The sequence below is a fragment of the Paramormyrops kingsleyae genome, chromosome 8, assembly GCF_048594095.1.
Source record: "Paramormyrops kingsleyae isolate MSU_618 chromosome 8, PKINGS_0.4, whole genome shotgun sequence".
Lineage (NCBI taxonomy): Eukaryota > Metazoa > Chordata > Actinopteri > Osteoglossiformes > Mormyridae > Paramormyrops > Paramormyrops kingsleyae.
In genome coordinates this window covers 22,576,830-22,599,402 of record NC_132804.1, presented here as the reverse complement: position 1 = coordinate 22,599,402, position 22,573 = coordinate 22,576,830, and the positions used below count along the sequence as shown (strand labels likewise).

General features: G+C 43.3%; 2 protein-coding genes across 6 annotated transcripts in view; one reads left to right on the top strand and one right to left on the bottom strand.

Moving 5' to 3' along the window:
- The window catches only part of LOC111835238 (mitogen-activated protein kinase kinase kinase 12), a 35,189-nt gene extending 31,060 nt beyond the window's left edge, over positions 1-4,129 (top strand). For all 3 annotated transcript variants that reach the window (XM_023795321.2, XM_023795322.2, XM_023795320.2), the window contains exons 11-14: positions 90-807; positions 1,409-1,476; positions 1,573-1,861; positions 2,280-4,129. In XM_023795321.2, the coding sequence (XP_023651089.1) occupies positions 90-807; positions 1,409-1,476; positions 1,573-1,861; positions 2,280-2,378 (1,174 nt within the window). In that variant the 3' untranslated portion in view covers positions 2,379-4,129. The remainder of the gene's footprint in view (positions 1-89; positions 808-1,408; positions 1,477-1,572; positions 1,862-2,279) is intronic.
- Positions 4,130-4,964: 835 nt separating this feature from the next.
- On the bottom strand, positions 4,965-21,445 carry LOC111835239 (poly(rC)-binding protein 2-like). 3 transcript variants are annotated; one of them, XM_023795323.2, is made up of 14 exons: positions 20,970-21,445; positions 20,395-20,485; positions 19,618-19,754; positions 19,374-19,397; positions 19,245-19,277; positions 18,937-19,053; positions 18,474-18,605; positions 17,801-17,929; positions 17,572-17,646; positions 16,774-16,815; positions 9,706-9,778; positions 8,375-8,430; positions 7,817-7,986; positions 4,965-6,033 (listed from the first exon to the last, which is right to left on the bottom strand). In XM_023795323.2, the coding sequence occupies exons 2-14, from the start codon at positions 20,438-20,440 to the stop codon at positions 5,997-5,999; spliced, it is 1,071 nt and encodes a 356-aa protein (XP_023651091.1). In that variant the 5' UTR covers positions 20,441-20,485; positions 20,970-21,445; the 3' UTR covers positions 4,965-5,996. The 3 variants fall into 3 exon arrangements, with proteins under 3 accessions (XP_023651091.1, XP_072571584.1, XP_023651093.1); XM_072715483.1 differs by lacking the exon at positions 20,970-21,445 and adding an exon at positions 20,599-20,896; XM_023795325.2 differs by lacking the exon at positions 20,395-20,485.
- Positions 21,446-22,573: the final 1,128 nt, after the last annotated feature.

Below are 22,573 nucleotides of genomic sequence, written 5' to 3'. Positions count from 1 at the left end.
ATTCCCTTCCAAAGCTGCAAAGTTGTCCACTGTCTCCGTCTCTGTGTCCCCGTCTGTTACTGACGTATGTGCGTCTGCCTGTCCCGCAGACCCGACATCCTGAAATCTGAGGTGATCTTGCCCAAGTTGGATTCGTCCATGACGCAGGTGACCATCCCCTCCTGTCCCAACAAGAGCTCCACGTCTCCGGGTCGCTCACGCCGCGGCAAGCCACGCCACCGCAAGGCTGGGAAGGGCAGCAGCGGGGACCTGGCGGGACTCAAAGCCGCTCTCTCCTCCTCCTGCCGGGATACCTCCTCCCCTGTCACCAGCAGCCCGCCAGCCAAGCAGCACTTGGCCCCCACCGCGGCTCTGCGTGGCCTGCAGCACGACCTCCTTCTCAAGAAGATGTCCTCCTCCAGTCCGGACCTCATCTCCACCACGATGGAGGCTGAGGGCCACCACCAGAGGGAGTCGGCGGGGTTGGAGCGCAGCGGCAGCCTGAGTGCCGCTGCGGGACTGGGCAGAGCTGAGGTGGAGGGCGGGGTTGACGCAGGGGTGGGGGGCGATGACCCCACAGAAACCCCGCCTCGTAGTGACACGCCCAGCGAAGACGCCGTCTCCATCCCCTTCTCCAGCAGCCCCGACTCTCCTTGCGGGAGGGGCGCAGCAGCGGGCCGTAGCACCGTCCTGGGGGGGGTCCGGCTGCCCCAGGACGGCGAGGACAAGGAGGAAGGTGCCGGAATCAGCCGCTCGCCCCGGGGCAGTGGCAGTCAGCACCTCACTCCAGCAGCCATCCTTTACCGTGCAGCCGTCACCCGTAAACAGGTAGGCACCGGGCGTCCCAAACTGTCGGGGGATGGGCTCATCACCTTAATCACTTTTAATATCAGTAATGCACTAATTAATGCATGCCACCTAAAACCTGATTGATTATCCCTTTTGGGAAAATGTATATAGACAAATTAATAAAGAGGAATAAACGTGTGCAGAGCTGTTTGCTGAAATCTTTGGTGCCGAATTATTGGACTCAGTGATTATCAGTCTGGGTTCCAGGACTGTGGCTCGGATTCCCATCCCTGTCTCTGTGTAGGTGGAGTTACCAGGTTCTCCCCAAGATTCCCCGCATGTTCATCCATGAGGTTGAGCTAATTGCTGCCTCTAAGTTCCCCATAGTGTGTGATTGTGTGTGTGTGTGTGTGTGTGTGTGTCTGTCCTGCAGTGGACTGTCAGCTTATCCAGTGAATTTGCCTGCATCATGCTTCCTAGGACAGACTTTAAGCTCATCACTAACCTATACTGTAGAAGCAACTATGGAACCTGGGTCCGCATGTTTTTTTATCATCATATCAGCTCTACATGTTAACGCCTCACTTGGCACATGGTATGATGTCATATCCTGTAACACACACTGATCCGTTTATTCCAGAAGCGAGGTGTATCATCAGAAGAGGAGGAGGGAGAGGTGGACAGTGAGGTCGAGTTGCCACGGAGACGGTGAGCTTGGTCAAGCATGAGTCAGCCTCCCCGGTCCCTTTGTCCCCCCCGCACACCCCCCTAACCACCCCGACCTTTCCCTCGTGCTCTGTACAGCCGGCCCGTTGGCATGACGAAATGCCAGTCGCTGTCCACCTTCAGCTCAGAGAACCTCTCAGGGTCAGACGGCGAGGAGGGCAACACCAGTGACCACTCAAACAGCGGCACGCCGGACGTGGTCAGCACCAACACCGACGAGCGGCTGGACGATAAGAGCGACGACCTGCTGTCACAGGGATCGGAAATCCCGACCGACCCCGCCCAGGCCTCCGACGGCCTGTCTGAGAAGGAGGCAGCCATCCGGCAAGTCAAGACGCAGCTCAATGCAGAACAAAACAGCTACGAGGTACAGCTGAGGCTCAACAGCCATCTTGACTTGTTTCGATTCAATGTCCTTAATCACTGCGCCACCTGAACCCTCATGTTCTAAACAGAATTCATGTCCATTAACCCGGCTTTACATCACATTTGGTGTGTATGTAACGCTGAATTTTGTTTAGAATACTGTATCACTTAATAAATGTTTCAGACAGTGGTGTTGGTTGCTACAGTATGGGAATACCTCAGAAGTACCTAACAGATAGTACTTTCTTGGTTGAAGTTTACGGACAGAAATCAGCGTCCGAGCACTGTGGTTGGTCATCCATTAAGACATCATAATGGAGATGTAACACAGTAAAAACTCCACCTCGTTTTACTGAAAGGCCTTTGAATGGTCCCTTTTCCTGTGGCTCTAATTGTGTCTTGTCTTCCTCTGGCCCTAGAATCAAGCCCTGTACGACGATTCGGACTGCGACAGCGCGGAGTTGGATCAGTCGGGCAGTGCTGAACCGAGTCGTCCTCCCAGCACAGGGGCCCTGTGAGGACCCCCTATGCCCCAAACCCAGCCTTGCAAAAATACCCAACCCCCCCTCACTAGATAGCCACCAAACCCGAACCCCAGCCGACCCACACTACACCTGAACAAACTACACCAAGGGTCTAAGTTCCGTTCAAGGTCTATGCCCCAATTCCCTTCCATAAGACATCAAGTTTAATGGAATTTAAGACAGTGAGATGTCAGTCCTGTCATACATCCCTCACTGGAATTGTAATATTAAACTAAATAGTTTGCTTGGGTTTTGATACATGGAGCTCAAGTGCAACCGGCCTTGAATGGAACTGGCCATGAGATCAACTCTCCAGAACAAGTCGAAGCAGGGAAATCGTGAAGAAAACACTGATTTTTATTTATGTATTCTTCTTCCATCACAAACTCAGCCTTGACACAAAAATGTTTTTTTTTTCCCCTCGATTTCCTGCTCATTGTGAGCTATTCATGAGTAAGGTGATATATTTTCATTGGATCCTCATTTTCTAAAAACCCGAAAGAGGGAGCGAAGGCAGCTGTACGAGAAAGAATAATTCCTTTTCAGAGTAACACAGATCGCGTAGCCTGGAATAATCATGTTTACACAGTTTTCCCTTTATTCTTGTTTTTAATAGTTTACAAAATATATTTTATATCAGGGATTACGTTGTCATTTTTACATTATGTACTTTAAATGATTGTTTATGTAAATATTTTATGTCTACATTGTACAAAGGGCAAATTTCAAAGAGTTATAAAAATCTGACACTGTAAACATACATTGGTGCTGATGTTTTCAACAAGATGGGGTAATTGTATATTGGATAGTGTATCAGGTGCTGTTATAATGACATGAAGTTTTAGATTTTTGGAAGAAAACAATGCCTTTCAACTTGAGATATATACTTCCACAGCTGTCCCACATTAGTAAAATATCACTGGATACCTTTGGGGCGAGGTTACCGTGTGCAAAGTGGGAAAATAGCTAGATATATGGGTGGTCCCAGTGGTCAAGAAATTTCAAAAGCTGGAAACAAATAAGCATTTCGACACTAAATGCAGCTGAAAGTGTACAGACAAAACAAAGCATGCTTGTAATATAGTATGTGTAATTAAGATTGTATATTGATGTTGCCCGAGGTGCTTGGGTCCACGAAAAAACTGAAGAGAACAAATGTTAAAGAACAATGTTTAAAGTCCCTGTGTGACACACTGACGGTACTTTAATCTTCCAATATTAGTAATAATTAAAAAAAAAACAAAGAACAACAGAATAATGAGTATTATTTTTTGATCTGGCGTTTCATTTTTATCTGGAAAAATTGGCTCTCACACAGTCAGCTTCCAATGGTCAAAACGAAATTGGTCTCTGCACGCAGCCTCCCACCAAACTCTGCAGCCTGTTTTTTTACAACTTAGAAATGACAAATTGCGTTCTAGACATTTATAGGCTTGATGTTCATTTTAGTAATGCTTAGATTTCTGTATAACCTCTTCCCCACATTCTGTCCTTTTAATTAAGGAATAAGTTAAAGAAAGCATGTGCAGTTTGGTGAATCTGACAAATCCTAGGAGTCTCTTGTTGCCATTACAGCAATAGAATACTGCCCCCTGGTGACTGGAAGAGGCACTTTTAAGTTTCTTACACTGGGGAAAAAAAAACCTCCTTTGAAAAGAAAAGTCTTTTTATACCGCATTATGTATCTGTACTATAAAATGTATTTATGGTAAAATTAAGACAAATTAAAAAATATACTGTTATACTACTGAAATCATGAGTTTTTATTTTCGAACAGAAGGGGATACCATCACTTGGAGATTCTCTTGTCTGTCCGTCCAATATGCAGATATCCCCATCTCCATACAAAACCACTCTGGAGGCAAATTTATAAGTAATATTTAGGAGGAAATATGTTAGAGTCCACTACTGTAAGACTATTTTGAAAAATGCGGGAAGCCAGAACAAAGGAGGAGCACATTTACCGTGAACATCTGTAACAAGGACAAAGAGGGACATAAATGCAAGGTAATTAGACCATTAGACATGATAATTAATTAGGCAATTATTCCGCCATTTGCATACAAGATTAAAAAAGCAGCATTATGGCTACTGGTACAACCTGAAGTTTCAGCTTCCCTGAGCCATGACCACTTTAAAAGGTTTACCCATAAAAAAGTTAAAATATCCTTCATACGCATACACGTCTTTGTGAGTTCGGTTTAACTCGGGGTACACAAAGAGCAAGTGTGTACACAGGTTTTTGGGATAACCTTTAGGTCAGCTGTATAAACCGAGTTGTGAGGACTCTTCAGCCACTCAGTCCTCTAATCAGCAGTTGCGGCGAAACACCCTGCGGCCCTTTTTGAGTCAGTTTGCCCACACCTGCTTTAACTGTCCGATAAACTACACTTCAGCTTTGCATGTGGTTAACACTACATGAGATTTTTAAAATAGGTCTGAAAAGAGAGTCTCTTAACTTTCCATAAAGAGTGATTTTGATCATCTCACTCGCTCTGTGTTGAAAGAATGAAAAACACACACGCCATCTTCAGTGAGCATCACACAATCAGCTTGAAGAAGCCAGCAGTCAGCAGTGGGTGAAGTCATGTTTTTTTTTTTTAATTTTGCATTCTTTCCCCAACAATTCTGTGGCACTCAGGTCTACAGCCTTTTTGAAAACGTGCACAATTTTTTCCTGCCCAAAAAAAAATCATCATCATCATCATAATAAATTATTATATTTATATATATTTATATTACACTGTTAAAAAAAATCAAATCAGAGAAGATAAAGAGCAGGAAAATCACAGGAAATTTTGCTCTCGTCAAAGTACAGTTTAACGATTCATCGCTCTGTCACGTTACACATCACAGAAACTCTGCCCATCATCAATCTCCCCCACTGTTACATTAAAAAAATCTTAATTTAAAACTATCATTCCAGCTTTAGTAACATGTATTAAACAAAATAATTCCCCCTGCCTCACAGTTAAGGCCAAGAACATCTGTCCACCTGAAGTACATGACTTGTCCACAACTTATAAAAATCAAGGCAAAGAGGGGATGGTGGAAAACAGGAAAATTTAAACACAGTTGACAAAAAGAGCACAGTATCAGTAAATGACAGATGTGACATCCCAAAGGGGTACAGGCCAGTGTGCACATCTAATACAACAGGAAGAACGAACTCCACCTTGTCCAGATTTCCCATTAAACGGTGTCACATTCACCAATATAAAACACAGAAGGGTTTACAGATCTCTTAGGGGTGCAAGGGTGTGCAGTTAAGCATAATATAAATATAAAGACAGTTTTCTGTATTTCATTTTATCAGTGTTCTTAAAATTCTTTTTCACATTAATTTCTAAAAAAAATGGTGTTACAGAACAAAACCTAAGACCGTTCAAGGAATTCAAACTATACTTCCAAGTGATAATCGTACTAAACAGGTTTGAAGGACAGTAAAAGCAAACATATGAAATAAATAAATAGGTAGACAGCTATACTTAATGAGTGAGCTTAAATTAAACATAGGAAATGCTGGATTGTTGCATAAACCACCTCACAGGAGTTGACAGTTTAAAGGGTTCGGGGTATGAGGGGATTTTACTACTGAAGCACTGCCAGGGGTCAGTTGGTTGCCAGCCCTGTTGCTTCGGAGGTCAGCCTGGAGAGAGGTTTGGGAGATACCAAGGGCAGGAAGGAGAGGGGACAAAACAACACAAAAATAATGAACCCATTTCACGTCTCAAAATAGCACATCACTAACTCTGATAATTATTACTTGAAATTATTACTAAAAACAACTTGACGTAAAATATGCACATGCATAGTATTTCTGAAAAAGAGCACATGAATATGGATTATTCTTGCTATGCTGGTCAGGGGAGTTTCAGAATGGATATATAGGCTTCTTAGATTTTCTGAGCCCGTGATGCTGAACAGCACCATCACGGCGCCAGAGCCTTATACGATGCCCACAAAAATACACTTGCGCCGTAACACTTGTGCTGGATGGTACACATGGCTACACAAGAGCGTAAGAGCAGAATAACAGGTCTTAACAGCATAGTAACTAGACTCAGAAATGTTTGTGATCTTGTTTTTTCTTTGCCCAGCCACTTACTGAGAGACAGAGACAATTCCTTGTGTACCCCTGAATAAAAGATTGCATTCGTTGTCAGCACTGATCAGGAATCTATGTGGAAAAGCCCACATTACTGTCAAATGGGCGTTGAAGCACAAAACTCACACAGACTTCAAAGACAAAGTGAAGATCAAGACTTTGTATAATACATCACTTTGCAGTTTAACTTATCAAATGGAAAAAACAAAGTACAAATTTACTCAGCACTGACTGAAGTCTCCATTTGGCAGAACCATACACTCACCAATAAAATACCAAGGTAACCTGTTAATTTATATTTTAACAGACTAGTTGACAGCATGCTACAGTCATATCCAAAGCAGGGGTAATATTTTGGGGTAATGTAGAAAAGAAAAGAAAAGAAAAAATAAAAAAAAAAAAGTGTCCTTTCAATAACCAGCAGAACACTAATAGGGGGATAATCTCCGCTTCTTGGACTTGGAGCCCAAGTCTGCAGAATGCTTTGACTCAGCAGTAGATGAGGGAGTGGAACTACTGGAGGGTGTCCCACTGACAACATGGAGGGCCAGAAGGGGGAGGGGTTTGAGGCTGAGCAGACTGGAAACGCAGGCAGGAGAGCTGGGCAGCGGGGGGTCGGAAGAGGAGGAGGTGGAGGAGGATGGGGCGGGGCCTGCTGCCAGTAAGGACAGGGAGATGGGGGCTGGGGGAGGCACCACACACGAGGAAGAAGAGGAGGAGGAAGAGGAGGAGGAGGAGGAAGAGGAGGTAGCAGTTGTAGTAGTAGCGGCAGGAGTAGTGGTAGTAGTGGAGGGAGTGCAGAGGCCTGTGCTGTGGGTCTGTTCAAGGTTCAAGGAGGAAGGTTTAGAGGACTCTACGCTGTAGAGAGAGAAGAGGGGAAAAGAGGGACACACAGTGGGGATGGGTTACAGGGCAGGCTAGGTAAGGGAAGGGGTGAGGGATAAGAGCCAGCCTGGAAAAATAGGGGCATGGACTGACACTGGGGGTGAACTTGACAAACAAAACAAGGTACGGGAAGACAAACTTCCGCGGTGAAACAGTAGGGGAAACCAGTATGGGTCGATTAGTATGGATTAGCTTATGAGCCAGTCAAGCCGGGGTTAGGAACCTGACAGCACAGAGTGGCAATTTCGGTGGGGGACCTGAAGAACATCCACAACGAACCCCTTCCATACCTGTGACCCCTCCATTATGATTTCGAAACAGTGGGAGACTGTGAGCGACATGCCCATAGTTCAACCTGCACAGTGGCAGATGGGACACGCTAATGGAGGGCCCGTCCACAGCAGGGCTGACGAGACCACGCGGGTGAGGATTTAGTCACCTGGCGTTTATGAGGTATTCGGCCAGGCTGATGCTGGCGGCTGAGCCCGTGATGGTGACCTGGCGGTCAGAGGACCCCTCCATCGGATTGGCAATCTTGATCTGAGCTCCGGACATCTGCCTGATTTCATTGATCTTGGCTCCTTGGCGGCCGATGATGCACCCAATTAACTACAGAAGGAAGCAGAGGGTTCAGTTCAAATGTGTTGCACAGGTGAACCTACCATTCAAAGCCTTCTGCAAAAATCTCACTAAAAGGGAAAATAATTCTATTTTAGAGTGCAAAGTAAAGACATCACTTAATCAAAACTTAATTTATATTTCTTTAGTCACTCAGGGAGGTCACAACCTGTTAAACACTGTGGACCAAACTTAGGTTAGTAACACTGACATTACATAGCCTTACCGAAATCTTACAAAGCAGAACTGATTCTCAGAAAATTAGCTTCCAATGGATCCTGTTTGATTCTTTTCGGGTTTCATGTCTTTGAAAAGGTTCATGGAGTCATTGTACATTTCAGCTGTTGCTATAAATGTCAGGCAGTAGGAGGACACTCACATCATTGGGAATGGTCATCTCATGAGAGCCAGTCTGACTCGAGGCATCCATTCCTGCTACATAGGGGGAAAAATACACTGGTCAATAGGGTCCGAGTGGCCACCTCACCACACCTTTCTGCCTGCAGTTTTGGGTTTTCAGAAGACAAACTGTCTGTCAACACATCTTTCCTGTTCATAAGAGGGTGATGTGGGAAACTAGGCTTGGAAGCCCACAGATGGCAGTATTAACTCTCTCTTACTCACTGTGCACTTTATTACCACAATAGATATTAAGTTTACATTTTATTAATATAGTGCAATAATACAATCACTGTGAATACGGTATGCACATAGTGCAATAATATAATCACTGTGAAACAATGTGCAATATTTTTCTTTTCATCATATTCACCACTGACTACATTTCTGTATATGTATATTGTTTTGTATATTTAGTGCCTGTCCTGTGCTGCCTCATGCTGTCTTACTTACTTCTGTGTAAAAAGCAAAATTTTGTTCCGGAATATCCATATGTTGTCTAAGTGCACTTGTCTTTTTATGCCTGCACATTGAGCCTGGAGAAACGCAATTTCGTTCAGCTATGCATCCGTTGTTGTACTGTTGTATGGTATGAATGACAATAACATTCACTTACTATTACAGTTTATCAATTTTGGCATCAGACTTGATTGACAAAAACTACAATACAGGTGGCAGCACTAGGTGCCTCACACCTCCTGGGTCGGGGATTTGAATCCCAGTTTCATTCCATTCTGCGTGTGTGGAGTTTCCTGAGACGGGTTATCCCCCACAGTCATAGACCTGCTGCTAGAGTCTGTAAATTGCCCATAGTGTATGATTGTTTGTAAATTGCCCATAGTGTATGATTGTTTGTAAATTTCCCATAGTGTACAATTGTTTGTAAATTGCCCATAGTGTACGATTGTTTGTAAATTGCCCATAGTGTACGATTGTTTGTGGGCCTTGTGGTGGACTGGCATCCCGCTCCAGGCCTTCACACACTTCTGTCCCGCATAAGCAGATGTATAGAATTAATACAGGGGGAAAAGGGGGCAACTAGGTATGAAACACCATCATTTCTTACTAGTGAGTTAACTCCTGAGGTGAGAAACTTATAATCAGGTCAAAATGTGATAAAAAATGATCATATACGAGTGGTAGGAAAATAAACACCAAGCATAGCTAAGAAATTAATAAATGTGTTAAGAGAGCTGAAATTTAATCTCCACAATGATTCTTTATTTCCAAATGCCAAGAAGACTTGAGCAAGTCTATTAGGCAAAAGAGACTCAACTGGCAGAGAGCAGACCCTCCCATTCAGGTACCTACCAGAGAAGCCTTGGTTACTGGGAGCCAGTGGAAATGGGTTCTGCTGCATGGCCAGCTGGTGAAGTTTTGTGAGCTGTGGGCAGATAAGGGGCAGAGATGACTGAGAGAGAAAGAATAGGAGGGAAAGGAAAGGAGAAGGAAGCCACACTAAATGTGATCATTTAGCCAGTAGGGGGCAAACCTGGTTTCTTTGAGCCATGTTAGTGGCATAGATGTGACTCAAAGTCATGCATTAAGGTCCAAACGTCATAAAATCTCACAGGATCTCAACAGCTTTAGCAAAGGGACGGGACACACCCACTGAATCAACTGCCCATAAAGAGATGATTATTTTTGCATGGAGGATTCCTTTAAGCGGCACGGTGGCGCAGTGATTAGCACTGCTGCCTCACAGCAAGAAGGTCCTGGGTTTGATCCCTGGTCCTTTCTGTTCATGTTCATGCGGGACTTTATAATGAGGTAAGTGATCTCTAGTTTCTGATTACCAAATTTGAACATTTTAAAATAATTGAATGAAAACTCCTTTTAAGGTTCTGAGTTGCATTAAAAAAAAAAAAACAATTTTTCCTACAAATAATGGTGAGTACAAGAAGGACAATTAGTCATTTGAATAATTTTCAAACTAAGTTTAGTATCAAGCCCTCTACTATCGTATACATATCTTAAATATAACTAAAAATAGTTTTAACTCTACTGATGGATGTTCTGTCACTGTGCTGTTTCACAAAGTACTACAACTGACTAAACATTTCCCAGTGAAGATTAACAACTCAAGGTGGTTATGTCTGGTAAGATGAAACACATATATATGAATGAGAGTGTGTAATCCTTTGGAGATACAGCATAAGATCACATAGCTAAAATCTAAGCTAACAAATTATTAAGAAGAAGAAAAAAAAAAAAAAAAAATCAGCTGAGGCCAATATACTGACAGCCTGGAATTAAAATATTTTAAGGAAGACAAAGGTATTTTTTTTTTTTTTTTAAATCATATGAACTTCCATATACGACCACAGACAACAGCGTATGTCCAAAAGACTGATTCTATCTGGACTATACTAGTGTGTGTGTGTTACAATGTCCCAGGCACATCAGATCTGCAGTTCTAGGTCAGACTCTTGGGGACCACTGGACATGCTGTTTTTCCCATTAATTCGCCTTGGTTGGGTTTTTGTGTCATGCTGTGAATGTCTTCCATCTCACTCTTGTCCTTATGGTCATGTGTTGCAGCACTGAACTGGACTATACCAGGGTATTTTTTTTTGGGTAGAGTGACAATAAAATAATCTTTATCCTTATTTATGCATGTAAAGTCAGAAGCCAAAGAAGTACAGTGGTACCTCGGTTCCGGACTCCGGATCGAATCCTAAAAAGTTTGAGTTCTGATCGAATTTTTCCCATAAGAAATAATGGAAAACCAATTAATTGGTTCCCGGCCCCCCAAAATGACACCTAAATATGTTTTTTTTTTTTTTTTTTTTTTTTAAGCACAAACACAAAATGAACAGGATAAAATAAGGAGCATTTTTTTCTTAATGGCTTCCAAGACGATAAAGATCTTATCCCAACATTACCCCTGTCCTGCCCCGATCGTCCACTCCTTCCGTACGCCACGCCCCCTCGTTAACCTCGTGTGGGATCCCCATGTGATCAGCTGTTTCTGGTTGTTGTCATTAGTCCTCTGTATTAAGTCCGCGTTTCAGTTTGTTTCCGCAGTCCGGTCATTGGGTGCGTTCGACTTGCTTACAGCGCTGGCTTAAAGCAACGCACTCTGATCCTGACGCAATGCATTACGGTTAGATGCATTGCGACCTCTCACCCGGCTGCACAAACTGGAACCACCTCCGTGACGACACACCTTTGCCCTTATTGGCTGAAGAGTTTAGTTACACGCATGACGTTTGTATCCCAGGCAGTTCCGATGCGTAATCTGCTATTTCTCCCGAATATCACGTAAAGCAGTGAGAACTGGTTTTCAGTTAATTTACCTGGTAAAATAAAAGTTTAAATAAATGACATAAATGCTCTAATAGTACATGTAAGTTAGAGGTTTATTTATTGTTAGTTACTGTAATGTTGCGCTGTTTTATTTGGTTTAATCGACCAAATAAAGTAAGAATTGCATTGTAGTATGACTCATTTCCTGGCGCGTACAATTTATATTAGGTCAGTGTTCATGGTTCAACTTCTGATATTCAGATCGAGTTCTAGGTCAAACTGGTTTGTTCGACTTTCAAGAAATTTGAGTTCTAGTGAGTTCGAGAACCGAGGTACCACTGCATGTCATATCACCAACACAGCAGCTCAGTACAAGTTCTAACCTCAGGACTGAAGCCAGCCCTGGCCCACTACAAGGAGGTCTGTCTGACCACCACATGGCCACAGGTGAGAGAAAGTTCCAATTTTTACTACAGGTACCACAAATTAGTGCTGTCCCAAACGATTATTCTTCAAAAGATTACTCTAGCGATTATTCTTTAAAAAAAAAAAAAAAAATAGATTATTCGACTAATCTAACAACTAATTTTTCGATTGATGTGATGATAAAATTTATTGATAAGCAATTATTTTCAAGTTAGTCATTTAATACAATTCACCCTCTCCCCCACACACAAATCTGAAATTCTCATTAACATTTCAATTTACTAAAACATTTCTTAAACATTAGAGCATTAACAAAAAAAGGCAAATCTTAAGAGATTGAATAGGATTTCTACGTTAGACTGAAGTCAAAAATCACTGCAATAGTTTTTACTTAATTATTTTAGTACACCAATTTGACTTTAATGTTGAGATAGATGCTAAAACATGGAATGATTTCATAACTAGAGAAACATGTTTTTGACAAACACTAGCAAAGGTAGCTTATAATTACGCTTACTTCAGTGAGCAAGGAACGATTTAGACTACAGTGTGTAAGAGTAGTCGTAAACGAGTTTGTCTCACTCTTACATGACAGAATAAGTAAACAGAAAATACAAAATGGCTGACACAAGGTCATTAACATCAGCTATTGTAGAGGTGCAGAAAAGGTGTCATGACTGAAGTATTCTCAAACTTTGTGTGCGAGCCTTTTTGGCCACGTGTTTCTCCAGCGGCTCTGGAGCTCTGTTGGTAGAAGCAGCCATATTGCAGCAGGGCAGTAGGAGATATGCCATTAATATTTATGAGAAGTGCTACATGATTGACCAGTGCATGCCTTACAAAATAGTGCGGCACTGCTGGCATTAGACAAAACTATATCGGAGTCAGTCTATAATTGATATAGTTTTAACGGTGCCAGCAGTGAAACAACTAGCCAGCTTATTAGACGAATAACTTTGTATTGTAAATGAAAATCATGTCGCAGGTCCAATAAATAAAATATTGTTGCTCTCGAGTGGCAAAGAGATCATCAGATGGACAGTAAAGTTCAGTTATTAGCAGATTGTTTTATTGCGCGATTCTTAAAAGGAGAGCGTTAACGTGCTCCAGAGGGGATAAAGTACTTTCCCTTATAATATGTTTAGCTTATCATTTAGTGCATTGCAGTTACAAAGAATTTACATAGTTTTACACAACGGGTCGACAGTAAAATTCCACGTCGACGCATTTTTATAATCGACATCGTCGATTACGTCGAATAATCGTCCCAGCCCTACTAACAAGAAATGTATGATGGGGTAAATGTGATACCTATCATAATGGAGGTGCTACAAAAGCAAAAAACAAAAGCAAGCCATGACCAATCTGATTAGTTAATTACTAAACAGGCAGCATTTATGTTTACAGATAAGCAGCAGTAACATTTGTTTCCTATGAAATTTCTCAGTTCAGAATCAGGATACATCTAGCATAACTGATTAGAGGTCCGGTCATTGATATCTGGTATTTGTAGAATAGCTCATCAATCGCTATAGAAGTTTCAGGAAACGTCACTTTAATCAATGCTGCTTCATAACACTCACAGGCTAAAAACAAAGAATTCCGGCAAACAGGTTTTAGTGGGTGGAGCTGTTAAGGCCATTAGAGGAGTTTCATTTTAATTTGAACCAATGACAATTCAGTTTGACGTAATGCCCACAAATCAAGGCTAAGTGATCTTACCCCACCCACTCAGTGTGCCCAGGAGGGATGTAGGCTTAAAGCAAAGCTGATTAATGATAGATTCAACAGTGAACCAGGTAGTGTACATCCATAGGACATGGACTCGTATCCAGGTGTTTGATTGTTCAAGCTGCTACAAGGAATCTGCTTTTGTACCCTTTGTACGAAGCATTTATAAAATCAAGTCGTTTAAATGAAGACTAGCCACTTAGGATGAAAGTTTCGGCAAAGATACAGAATGACACAGTGAACATGCCCAGGATTCTCCCCAAACTTCAAAACCACAATAAAGGCTGCCTCAAAATACTGAGCAGAAAGGTAGATTGATCCTCTCTGTGTCCTTTGTTCCACTTCACAAGAATCTGGGACGTGCTCAGCAACAATTGCGTTCAATCCATACCTCACTTTTCCCATCAATTTGGAAAGGCTGATATGCACTTTATGCAGACAGACTGTTTGAAATGTCACCTCTATAAGAATGGGTAGGGGAATGAATGTACAATTTATAATCTCTTGTTCTAAGCAAACACCAGGCAGTCAATGGTATATTCTGTTAGCTATGCACACAGCTGCTATTGTCCTTGAGGTATAAAATGACTAAAATGATATTTAGCTGTAAGCTGCATACGATGATTAACTGGTGCGTGGCTCCAGCCCACCCAACATTACTGCTTTTACATAATTAAACCAAAATGCACACCAATGTTAAACACAAAATGGATAGAAGCAGTGATTCTTTATTCATCCACATGGGGAAACTGTCTTTTCGCCTACCCCTTCTTGCTCTCCATGAGGCACACAGACACATGTACAGGTGAGAGCAAAGCCAGGGGTCACAGCACAGGGTTTGTCGGTGCCTGGGGGGTTAAAGGCCCAATGGTGGCATCAGTCTGCCAGGCCCGGGATACGAACCAGTGACTTTCCGATCACATGCCTAATGAATCCTAACCCTACTGAGCCGTATACTCACCATAACAGACACTGTACGAAGACATTTTACTGTCCTCCATTTGTTCCCACGTCCCATAGGCCTCACCCCCATCTCACACTGCATCACTGCATGGATAAACCAGGACACAACGCCTCCTGTGAACATGCCATCAGCCTCCAGCTGGTCACATGAGGCTCCTTGGAGACTGATCTTATGAGATTCCAGTCCAGCAGGAACTGCAGTTCTCAGATGTCGCTATAAAACAGCTGGGGGGGGGGGGGTGTTTCCTGGCCATCTCACAACACAGCTAAACAAGAGGCAACGCGCCTTGTCTGCACATCAGCCAATGTGGGACATTGCGATCTAACATACGTCAAGGCTACATCAAGGTCTACTAACTGATGTGTGTGTTATTTTCACACTCATAATAATTACACAAGAACAGAAGACACTCACAGAACTGTAGCCTTTAAAAATACACAGTCAAAAGCCTATAAGCTACCGACTCTCTGTAAACCACAAGCAAGAACAGTTTAAAAACAACCAGACTTCAGTCTTTATTTTTCACCAGAAGCAAGACGATGCATTAACAACTTGCACTTCACACACAGCACAGCATGTATTAAAGACAACTGGAAGAAATATACGACTCAACGGTAACGGTGTTTGGCAGCTTCCAAAGTAACCACCTAGACAGTGGCAGCAGGGTGGATGGAGAAAATTAACACCAGTGATACAATGCTTTTAGAAATGAATTAATCTTCCCATCACAGAAACACTTCAGCCACTGAAAGAAGTGACCTATAAATTTCACAATGAACAGATTTAAGGCCGACATAAAGAACAAACCACCGGCCAGCCCACGCGAGGTGCCATCTCACACAGACTTTCGGCCTTCTGCTCGCTCCCCCTTCTGAAATTTAACCCAGGTTATAAATCTGTTATGAGATTCCTTCCACCCACACACGGAGCACGCTCTGGCTGTCAGTTCCCCTTTGCATTTGCCCTAAAGCACACACCATTTTTGCCACAACCCATTTTATGCAAATCAACGTCATTTTCAAGTCACCTGCTTCCTCGCCTTGACCCCGATCACCTCTGGTCACATGCCTTCCACTTCCGCCCTCCACCCACATTGACTCATGAACAGGTTAATTGTGATGATTCAGCCCTGTTTAAAAAAGACGCAGGCAAGCTGCTCTGTGCTCTACTAACCCAGACAGATATCCAGGGCACACACGAATGAAACATTCCCATTACGGCTGTACTGGCAGTGAGTATAACTACCTTTTTCCATGAGCCTGGGTGCATGGACAGGAGGGGAGAACAGAAGATACTGCCACACACAAACCCCTCACTAATGGGGTGCAACACCATGCATGCTAAAAATAGTAAAATCATCATACAAGCAGGACGGCTCTGTAATTGCTGGTAAACTTGCTTCGGGGAAAATAAAGAAAAGCTACGGTAAAAACCAAAGCATGAAGGACACGGTGGTTAATGCCTGCTTTTGTTTTTACTGGCTTACTTCTGAAACACGTATCTAGATCAGTTATTTATCTGGGCAGAGTTAATGCCTGAATGAGTAATCAATGGATAAATCCTGCGCACTACATACATGGACAGGAGTTTGGCCGGTGAAACAAACATGCATTTGTTACGAAAAGGGGAGCAAGTGTGGACCGCAAGTTTGACACAAGGAAAAGCAAGTAAAATAGCTAAACTGAACCAAGGACAGGCAGACAATGAATTCAAATCCACAGAAATGTGGGGGTCTAATGAAATAAAGGTCTCAAACAAATTATAAATACGGGATACTGACAGTTCTGGTACAGTTTGCCTGATCAGCAGTAAAATTCAATACACTGGGGTCAGAAGGGGACACTATGGTGTCAGTGCTCATCACTCAAATGCTGAGCTGAAGGCCACTGACACACACAGCCCAAGCCCAACGCCCCTCCTCCACCTACCAACCCCCCCCCCCTCGTAACAACCAGGAAACATGCTGGAGTGGGGGAAGGGAACAGGGAAGAATAAGGGTTAGCACTTACATCAGGCTGTGGAATGGCGTGCTGGCCTTGAACAGCATAAGCCTGCAGGAAGAAAACAGACATTCACTAAGGACATCCACAAACACAAAGGACAGGAACCAACAGCAACACCCTGTCAGCCTTAAGACAAAACACTATCCACTTCATATTCTTCATATACTACATGCAGTTTACTGTATTTAAAAAAATTAAAACTGTGTGTCTAAATAGCAACAGGTCCTCTTTTTAAGTCACACAGGAATCAGGAAGCTCTGAAAAGGTAAAGGAGGACAATGCACTTCCTCATCTTCAGCTCAGATCCATCAGGGCATTGACACAGTTTTATGGAGGCTTTGAATAAATGTTTTTAAAAGCAATTCAGAATGCAATATAATTCACCAAATTAAACAAAAGGTTATTAAATGCATCCAATTATCATGGTTAGAGAATTATAAAATATATATGCACACAATGACATAATAGTGTTTCAGTATTAAAAAGTAGCCAACATTATGCTCCTTTATGCTTTAAATTGTGTAATAATTAAATTAGCTAATTATCCACTTCTCCACACACAATGTCTTTTTATACACATTCATTGAAATAACCCACGTTCAGTGTAAATGTTACCCATTAAACCGTCAAGACGACACAATAATATGTACTTAAAATGTGAAAATGTTTCTAAAATACACTTATAGATATTTTGCCTTGTGATGGCAAACGCTAGTAAGGGCACTTATGAAATGTCTGTAATTAAATGTCCATGAGAGAAAATAATAAAGTGGGCAGTGAAAACTGCACAGCCCCTGTACATACCTGTCCGCCTGCAAAGATCACAGGCGATGCTGATGGTTTAGGCCTGTAAGGGATGGTGACACCCTTTGGAGGAGACTGCAAAAGGGGGGGGGGGGCAGTTAATGGACAAAATGCTGAGAGAAGCCACAAAGGGTTCACTGGGCCTTGAGAAAAAGTAAAAAGGTTTATAGCTTCACTTGGAGGCCTCGGATGCGTTACTGAGGAAGGTAGCTGAACTCGCTTGCCCTACCTCGAGCATGACCACGCAGATCTGCTTGACGCACTCGATGATGGACTGGGGCGTACCAGCGATGGTGATGGCTCTCTCTGTCGAGTTTGGAAGCATATCCCCGGCCACCTGAACTTGTGCACCTGTTGACTAGGAGGGGACAAAATTTACCCAGGTTAGCTCAACGTCATCAGTACAAATAGTGGCATTCATTCATTTGCCGATTCGTTACTTTATGCATTCATTGCCATTAGGTGTCAACTATAGAAAGTAAGACATTCTCCACCCATACCAAGCATTACTGCATCAGTTCAGTACAATTATGAGCCCTATTCAATGTTTATTCCTAATCAGTGTTAACTCATAATAACAGACAGGTTAGGTGACCAAAAATAACCGTCCGGATGTTTTTCCAGCACACACACACACACACACACACAATGTGAATGTGTTTTTAAAATTTTACCACCTAAACATTCTGCAATGAAACATGCGATTCCTTCAGAATATAAAAGCAATTAATTCAATAGCAAACATTAAATATCAATAAACATTATTGTAGACAAACTTGGCAAATACAAAAGGCAACAGCAATATTATTGATATTTATTAACTATCAATTGGTATTATTATTGCGTGGTGCAAAGCAGACCCAATAGGCATTAGCCACAGCACCCTCCAGGGGCACGCTCACCTCCCTAATCTCCTTGATCTTGCAGCCCCCCTTGCCGATGAGCGAGCCGCACTGGCTGGCAGGGACCACGATGCGCAGGGTGACAGGCGGCTTGCTGGAGGCCGTGCTGTTCGTCATGGAGCTACATATGTCCTACAGTGAGAAAGGCAGGGACCTTTAGCTGTGCAGCAGCCAGAAATGCTATTTTAAAAGGACTATTTCTGTGCTAGCCAGAGACAGCAACCTGCACTGACACCCATGATGCTGTTAAGCAGGGATCAGCAATTACAAAAAGCTTAAACCTGGAAAACGTCTTCATTTGCAGCTTTTCGACGTTAGATATCGGGGGTGGGGCCAAGTCGGGTAGGGTGGGGAACACACAAAAAGGCGCCTGGTGAATTTAACAAAACTGGCAGGTGTGTGGGCTGAGGGTGCGAAAGCACAGGCAGGGGCCCAGCGCGGTGTGCAGTAGTGACAGCGATACCTCCTCCAGCTTCTCTATGATCATGGAGAAGGCTTTAAAGATGGCGGTGGTAGGGCCTGCCAGTGTTATGATCCTCTCAGGACAATTCCCCTCGGAGATGTTGATGCGAGCGCCGCTCTTGTTAATAGATAAGAGAAGAGAAGTGCAAAGACATACGCAAGAGAACATGCAACACCTGGAAACTATTTTCAGTATTGCATCATATGAATTTGCACAATTACAAGCTATTTCTATGCACACTGGTGTATTTCCTGGTCAAGTACATCTCCATAGCAATGAAAGCAAAGATGAAGTGCAAGAATGCTTACTTCTTCTCTCATCTTCTTCACAGATTCTCCTTTCTAATGGAAGGAGGAGAACGTGTTACCACATATCACAGTGACCTCTACAGCAAGAGCAGCTTCCGAAAGCATGAAGACCACAAGGAGCGACCTTACCTTGCCAATTATACTTCCAACTTCCTAAAAAAACAAAAAAAGAAGTGTTTAAATGGGAGATTTTGGGGCTTTTCATCTATGCCCTTTTACACCACTAAGTAGAATCACACAGTTATGAAGGCACAGTGATTTATATCAACAAAACCAACAGATTTCATGCGAACAGTATCCATGACTTAATTGAAGAACGTGTGACTGACGGTGGCATTTCAGTCATCATAGTCAGTCATGAGGGCTTTCTAACCTTTCCATGCATGAGCAACCTGATAGTCAGGGTGACATTGAGCCCAGCCTCAATCACACCGGAGTCCATTACTGCAGCGTCAGGGTGGAGGGCAGAGCGAGTCAGAGAGCTGGTGTCTTTGGTCACAAGAATGGAACCTGAGTAAGGGAGGGATGGAAACGGCAAATATGACCAAAGTCAGGGCGAAGCCTACAAACTGCACATAACTGATAGAAGCAGTGTTCTTCAGAATCATCTTCACAGAACACCAAAACAGTCACTACAAAACGTGAGCACTGCAGTGTTAAGCAAGGTTCGATGTCTTTTACAGAAGCCTAACTAAAACTACTCCGTGATGATATCAAGTGTACCGGGGCTGAACCTTAGTTTTGGACGGGTCCATCTTCCATCAACAGATGTGCGATCACACGCCTGTCTTCCGCACAACATCTCAATATATACAACATTAACATTTACTGGGAGCTCTTAACTCGTCATAACACGAGAGACGCGCAGATTCTTAGACATTTAAGAACATCGCGTACTTCAGCAACGATAAGCCAGCTATCTGGGTACGTTTCTGGGAAAACTTAAATCCCACAACAACCCCCGGGGAGTTTAACCTCCACTCCCCTAAAAAAAGCAAGCCAGATAACATATGAACAGGGTGTCTTTGCTCAGTGACAAGTAACAAAACACTTAGACTGCGTCCCTTTGCGATACAGTGAAGGGGAGGGGGTACAACTCAAACTGTGCACAATGGGCCTTTTATTAAAAAATAAAAATGTTAGCTCTCACCTCCGTTTAAAAGTCCAAGTGGGAATATCACGTTTGAACTGGCCATTTCAGGAGACACTTTTAATAAGCATTTTACGCATACTTAACAAGCCTACGAGAAGAGCAGAACAGCCGTCAGAAGTTAAACGGTGACAGTACTCAGTATTCTGCATCAATAAATAGACAAAGCGATCAGACTTGATTACATGTACCATTCATCAACTTAGTTTCCCACTGGTTATTACCGTGCGCAGTTAACGTTTCTGACTAGAACCTCAATCTTGTCGCGAGAGGAAGAAATGCAAATAAAGCGATGTGTCACACACATATACACGTACACACAACATTATACACCGCCTAACGAAGCTCTTGAGATATGACGGTAAGCAGTATTAGCAGCTATAACCGGGGCCGCCTGAGTAAACAAGCCGACTCGTAGCGAGCACTACTGCGCATTGTGAGCTGCGCGCTCCTGCGGCCTCGCGGCCACGCTCGCCACCAAGCCGCGGAAGCGGGCGCCGTGCGCGTCGCCTGGCGCTTTTAAAACCAGCGACAGCCTTCAACAAATAAATAAAAGCAATATTAAGCGTTCTTACCTGTCCGATGTCCGATGTATTTGAGGGGGAGGGTGGGGTTTTAAGGGTAGAAGGGGAAAGGTTCGGGAGGGTATACACCCCCGGGGGTGGGGAAGAGATTTTGAAGGATTCAGGGGGAAGAGGGAAAGAGTGATAGTACGAGAGTCAGCTGCACTGTTTCGCACAAAGACAACAAAACCACCACCACCACCACCAGCACTAGCAGCAGCAGCAGCAGTAGCAACACCTCTCAACTTTCACCTTTCACCCACCCCTCTCCGCTTTAACCCCGCCTAGGACATTGCGTAGCAGTACCAATCGTACGTGGAAAATACTTTACGGAGACGCATAAAATCGCGAAAAGAAACAAGTGCTAATCGGCGACGAGCGACAACATCAATTCAAGTAGAAGTTTTAATTTCAGAAAGAAACGTCTGTGAAAAATTCAGTACGAGACCCCAAAAAACGTCACATCTTTGCTGAGGGGCGGATTTACGCAAATCACTGACGTAGCGGCTCGTGTGCCGGAGGGTGCACGTGCCATCTAGCGCTCCTTGGTTTTCGTTTACGGCTTGCGGCGTTTGAGTGTATGTGTGTGTGTGTGTGTGTGTATATATATATATATATATATATATATATATATATACACACACACACACATTAACACCAGGGCAGAGACGGCGTTGCCAGTAAACAGTATACATAGTTTTACACTATGAAGATCATTTAAACAGCATACACACACATACATATATATATATGTGTGTGTGTGTGTGTGTGTGTGTGTAACAAAAAAAGTTGAGCACCCAGAAATAATAGTCCGATTTGGATGTAATTTGGTACACATGCAGATCAGCGATGGGTATGCAAATGATTCAATTTGCAAGGAGCTGACACGTCTAGACACCAGACACAGTGGATGCCTCATAGACGCAATAGACAGCATTACCAGCACTTGATGGAGTTTGATAGGGGTCACATTGTGGGTTTGCATGAGGCCGGGTGGTCGTATCGTGCAATTGCTCAGCACGTGGGGCACGCAGATGTCACAGTCGCCCGATGTAACCAACGGGCACGTGAGGGCACCAACACACGTCATGAAGGTTCCGGTTGCCCAAGACAGACCACACAAAAGGAGGATCGTTGTATGCGCCAAGCATTACAGAACCCCATGACATCTGCACCTGCCATCGGGACACAGGTACAGTATTGGATTCTCTACAACACCCTGTGTCGTCCCGCACCGTGTCTCGACGACTGGCATCAGCCGGAATACGGGTTCACCGTCCCATGCGTAAGCTGGCGTTAACACCAGGGCAGAGACGGCGTTGTCAGTATACAGTATCTTTATTTTTATTTACACACACACACATATATATATATATATATATACATACTGTACATACACACTGCTCAAAAAAAATTAAAGGAACGCTTATTAATCAGAGTATAGCATCAAGTAAACTAAACTTCTGGGATATTGACATGGTCAGTTAAGTAGCAGAGGAGGTTGTTAATCAGTTTCAGCTGCTTTGGTGTTAATGAAATTAACAACAGGTGCACTAGAGGGACAACAATGAGACGACCCCCAAAACAGGAATAGTTTAACAGGTGGGGGCCTCTGA

Excerpts from the sequence above, each read along its gene's own strand:
- LOC111835239 (XM_023795323.2), bottom strand. The coding sequence starts at position 20,440 with ATGGCCAGTTCAAACGTGATATTCCCACTTGGACTTTTAAACGGAG. Across the intron at positions 19,398-19,617 it reads GGTTGCTCATGCATGGAAAG|GAAGTTGGAAGTATAATTGG; the intron begins GTTAGAAAGCCC and ends TTGTTTTTTTAG. Across the intron at positions 16,816-17,571 it reads TGATCTTTGCAGGCGGACAG|GCTTATGCTGTTCAAGGCCA; the intron begins GTATGTACAGGG and ends TTCTTCCTGCAG.